Source organism: Vanessa cardui, chromosome 5 (genome assembly GCF_905220365.1).
Source record: "Vanessa cardui chromosome 5, ilVanCard2.1, whole genome shotgun sequence".
Lineage (NCBI taxonomy): Eukaryota > Metazoa > Arthropoda > Insecta > Lepidoptera > Nymphalidae > Vanessa > Vanessa cardui.
In genome coordinates, this window is record NC_061127.1 from 4,347,610 (window position 1) to 4,352,316 (window position 4,707).

At 33.6% G+C, this 4,707-nt stretch overlaps 1 protein-coding gene across 1 annotated transcript; it reads left to right on the forward strand.

Moving 5' to 3' along the window:
- LOC124530026 (prostaglandin reductase 1-like) lies at positions 1-2,232 on the forward strand. Its single transcript, XM_047103999.1, has 2 exons — positions 1-159; positions 1,119-2,232. The coding sequence occupies exon 2, from the start codon at positions 1,144-1,146 to the stop codon at positions 2,152-2,154; it is 1,011 nt and encodes a 336-aa protein (XP_046959955.1). The 5' UTR covers positions 1-159; positions 1,119-1,143; the 3' UTR covers positions 2,155-2,232.
- The last annotated feature ends 2,475 nt before the right edge of the window (positions 2,233-4,707 follow it).

Here is a 4,707-nt window from a genome sequence, read left to right on the forward strand (position 1 = left end):
GCGAGAAGTCACGATGAGGTGTGAAGCGTAGTGCATACTACGATGACACAGACTATAATATAAAATGGTACAAAATTGTGAGCGCATCGGAAAAATCGTCAGTCTGCGATAGCTCGCGGATTCAGTGACTCGTGTGATACTCGAACTTCTAATAAACAGGTAAATCAATAATATTTATTGAATAATGTCAAATCATTTGATAATACAATTATTAGATAGCAAATTTATATTTTTTGTATCTTCGTAATATCCGGCTTATGTATTTATATATCACACAGTGGTAAAATATTCGATTTTGAATTTGATTTGATAAGTCTTGTTTGTTTTTCGGCGTGTGATGTTAGTTTTTGATCGATACCTAAGAAGTTAATATGATTGAAACTACTTTTACATTTGATTTTATTTTAAACATATAGGTGTATACTTTACTTGCCCTACCACAAGTGTGTATCGTATTGTAGCCAAACACAAAAAGCGTAAAGACCAATAAACAACTTTGAAATCGAATAATGGTCCACGATCCCAGAGCCGCCAGACGTCACGTATTTTCTGACGAAGGAAATGTGGACGATTAAGTAGTGTTAGTATTTACTAATAACGCATGCTTACCTGCTAGGTTGTTTAGACGGCCAATTTTCAGGTATCAGATAATCAAGGTAGGTACGTAAAAACATTACTTACCTCACGTAATTTCTCCAAGCTGATTTTTACGTATATTTTAGGCAATATCCTTAAAAATAAGACGCCAATACTCCCAGACATTTTGCGTCGGCCTTTTTACTTTGCAGACGCTTTAAAAGTCCCAAAATAATGACTTAACTTCACGTAAATTCTGATGTTCCATTTTTATATATGTCCACCAGACAACTATTTTAAAACCTTTTACAAGAAGCCAGACCGATTCAAGGGGCCAATCATCCCCTAAATTTAATTTTAATGCCTTTATGGGTACATACCAACAACTATTTCACCGTGGCCCTGGGATCTTACGCTATAAACTATTATACTCATTATAGTTTTGAGAGTTAGTACATTAGAATTTAAATCAATTCAATTAATAATAACTCATGACAGTTATGTGAAGAAATACTAATTAATTACTTTTACTTTTTTTTCAGTGCTGATTAAATCAAAAATCATATCATGGTGAAGGCAAGGAAATATGTCGTTAAAAAATATTTCGACGGCGTAGCTAAAAGGTCGGATTACGAAATAGTAGAATACGAACTACCACCCCTTAAAGATGGCGACGTTTTGGTCAAAACTGAATGGGTCAGCGTGGAGCCCTATTTGCGTTATCAGTCTCGGACTCAGCCCTTGCCGTACGATCAATTTAGTTATCAAGTTGGTATAGTTGAACAATCCAAAGACCCTAATTATCCTGTAGGAAGCCGAATTGTATCCCACAAAGGGTGGTGTGATTATGCAGTGATAAATAAAGCAAAAGATGTCCCGAATCATCATTTAGATGTAACTTATAAGTTACCAGATTTAAAAGGCATGTCTCCGTCGATAGCTCTTGGTGCAGTTGGAATGCCTGGACTTTCGGCTTACTTTGCATTTTTGGAAGTTTGCCAGCCCAAAGCTGGAGAAACTGTAGTTGTAACCGGTGCAGCAGGAGCAGTAGGCACTGTAGTCGGACAAATTGCTAAAATGAAAGGATGTAAGGTCATCGGTTTCGCTGGATCGGACGATAAAGTAAAATGGTTGGAGAAGGAACTCGGATTCGACAAAGCCTTTAATTATAAGACCGCCGATGTCCAGAAGGAGCTTAAAGCTGCTGCACCTAATGGAGTGGATTGTTACTTTGATAACGTGGGCGGTGAAATTAGCAGTAAAATTATAGATCAGATGAATCATAGAGGAAGGGCAGTTGCTTGCGGCAATATTAGCTCATACAATGCGAAACCAACGCAACAACCAAAAGATACAATTTTAAATGCTATCCTTTTAAATGAGCTTAGAATAGAAGGATTCCATATAAGAAGTTATCTCGACCGCTGGCCTGAGGCCATCGAACAGATGATTACCTGGATAAAGAATGGTCATTTAAAACCAACGGAGCATGTGACAGTCGGTTTTGACAAGATTTTCGACGCATTCGAAGGAATGTTAGCTGGAGAAAACTTTGGAAAGGCTGTCGTTAAAGTGTAAGGTAGTTGTTTACAGTGGTATTAAAACTGACATCTGTAAGTAAATTAATATCAGCAAGGCGTGTTATATAAAATAAATATATTTGTAATTGAAATATTTCGTATTTATTTCACCAATTTAATGTCTTTTGTATACTACTGTTACTCACTATTAATATTACATGTTCCATTACTTTTTATAATATATTATTTACTAATGTATTGTTACCACTATTAAGTTTATAAGTCTAGAATAAATATTACTCATAGTATTCTACCTATAAGGTGTTGAATAAGGATTGATATATTTTATATAGGTTAGTCTGGAAGGCCGTTATTGTTTAAGTCAAAAGCATCAATTTATTGAAACCCACTAAGAAAGGATTTTTTGAAATTTTAGCTCCAAGGGGGTGAAATAGGGGTTGAACGTTTGTATTTCGATTTCCGTAATTTTTTAAGTTAGAAACATAAAATTTGATGTTGATTAAAAACAAGTCGCTATCTATTTCAGCGTTTTTTGATATTCTACCCCTAAATGGTGAGATAAAGGTTGAAAGTTTATATGGTAGTGCGTCATTTTTTTAAGTTAGGTATATAAAATTATAGTTTTGAGCTACTGATTAAAAATAAGTCGTTACCTATTTCAGCGTGTTCGGATATTCTATCCTTAAAAGGGTGAAATAAGGCTTGAAATTTTGTAAGGCAGTCCGTATTTTTTTTAAGTAAGGGACATGAAATGATATCTTTGGGATACTGACTAAAAATAATTCCATAGTTATTTCAGTGTTTTTGGATATTTTATCCCTAAAGGGATGAAATAAGGGTTGAAAGTTGGTATGATACATGATACTTTATTTTTGGAATTCTAATTAGTAATAAGTAGATAATAATTTAAGCGTTCCTGCATATTCTACCCCTAACTGGGTGAAATAAGGGTAGAAAGTTAGAATGGAAGCTAGTTATTTTTAAAGTATAAGCATGATACTTGTTACAAATGAGTAGATATAGTATTTAAGTATTTTTGGATATTCTGCCCCTAAGGGTTGAAATAGTGACATTTAGTTTATAGGTTAGTTTTGAGGTACATTTTTTTAAGTTAGAAGATTGTCTTGCCAATAATGTTACCGAGGGAATCAAGGCCTCTAAAATTATGCAACAATACCGGAATAATAGTTACGACACTCCATCGTAATGTCATAGGTACTGCAGTTATCACTGGATAATAGATACCTTTTGTTTCCTCTCAAACCCAAAAATGTAGGCGTAAATCTGTTTGTCCTATGCCAAATAGTAAGACCAAATTTAAGAAAATGCAATACAATTATCAATCGTCATATCTTTATAATAAACTAAACAGTAGACTTGACTTGTACAGACTGACAAAGACCAAAGTAAAGCGTGTTCTAACTGAAACATTACTAACACGTATAATTATGATGAAACTGAAAAATTGATAATTAATCTAAACCTTTCACAATTATAATAAAATTTATACGTGTTTAAGCGCACGCACGCACACGCATAGACACACATACACACACACACCCACACCCACACACACACAAACACACACACACATTCACACTTTTCTAGTTATTTTATAAATTGTTCACATTTCTTATTAAGATACTACTATAAATCTGTGTAACAAAGTCATTGTTGACTTTCTAGTTGTCTTGGTGGATGAGCGGGGCACCCAGTAATACGGGTTTGCACCTAGTACAGGGGCCCTTGCAACTTGTTTGTAATGTAATCCTTAAGTCAATAAAGTTTTTTTTTATTTTTTTATTTTTATTTATTATAACAGATGGATTGATGACAAACAGTGTAAATCCAACGAATATTTTTGATACCTTCAGAATACCTTTTAAGTTCAAAAGAGTACAGTTTACGCCTAAAGTCAATAAATTAAGCACAAGATCAGATCTTTTAAATGGCGGAGTAAAAATATGAGAAGAGTGGTTTCCGTCTGAAAAGTTCTTTATAGCCTGGTCGAGAATGAGCTTTACGAGCTGCCTGGTGGATCTAACCCACGAAAGTTAAACAACAAATGTTTTGTTACATAAATAAAATTTTAACAAAAAGAAAAACCGACTTCAAACAAAACACTATTTTAAAACAAATGAATATGCACGAAAAAGTAATAAAAATAATTGCGTATTCAACATATTTTTAGAGTCTTCCTAAGTTAAATGAAGTGAAAAATATTAGACTACTTAAAAGTCGATTAACGATTATATCATGTAGTTATAGTTATTGGTATATTTGGAGCCGGTGTCAGCCACGGTGCCCTTGCCCCAACAATCAAAAGAAAGAAGCGATACGAGCCCCTTGATTGATCCAGTATATTATTGTGTAAAAGGTAATTTGTAAAAAACATATTTGTTAAAGTATTCTCGTATTGTTTTTTTGATAGATATACTGTAGGGTTTTATTGGCTGACACCGACTCCAAATATAACAATAATTATAACTACATGATATAATCGTTAATCGACTTTTAAGTAGTCTAATATTTTTCACTTCATTTAACTTAGGAAGACTCTAAAAATATGTTGAATACGCAATTATTTTTA

Coding starts and splice junctions, on each gene's coding strand:
- LOC124530026 (XM_047103999.1), top strand. CDS start 1,144: ATGGTGAAGGCAAGGAAATATGTCGTTAAAAAATATTTCGACGGCGTA.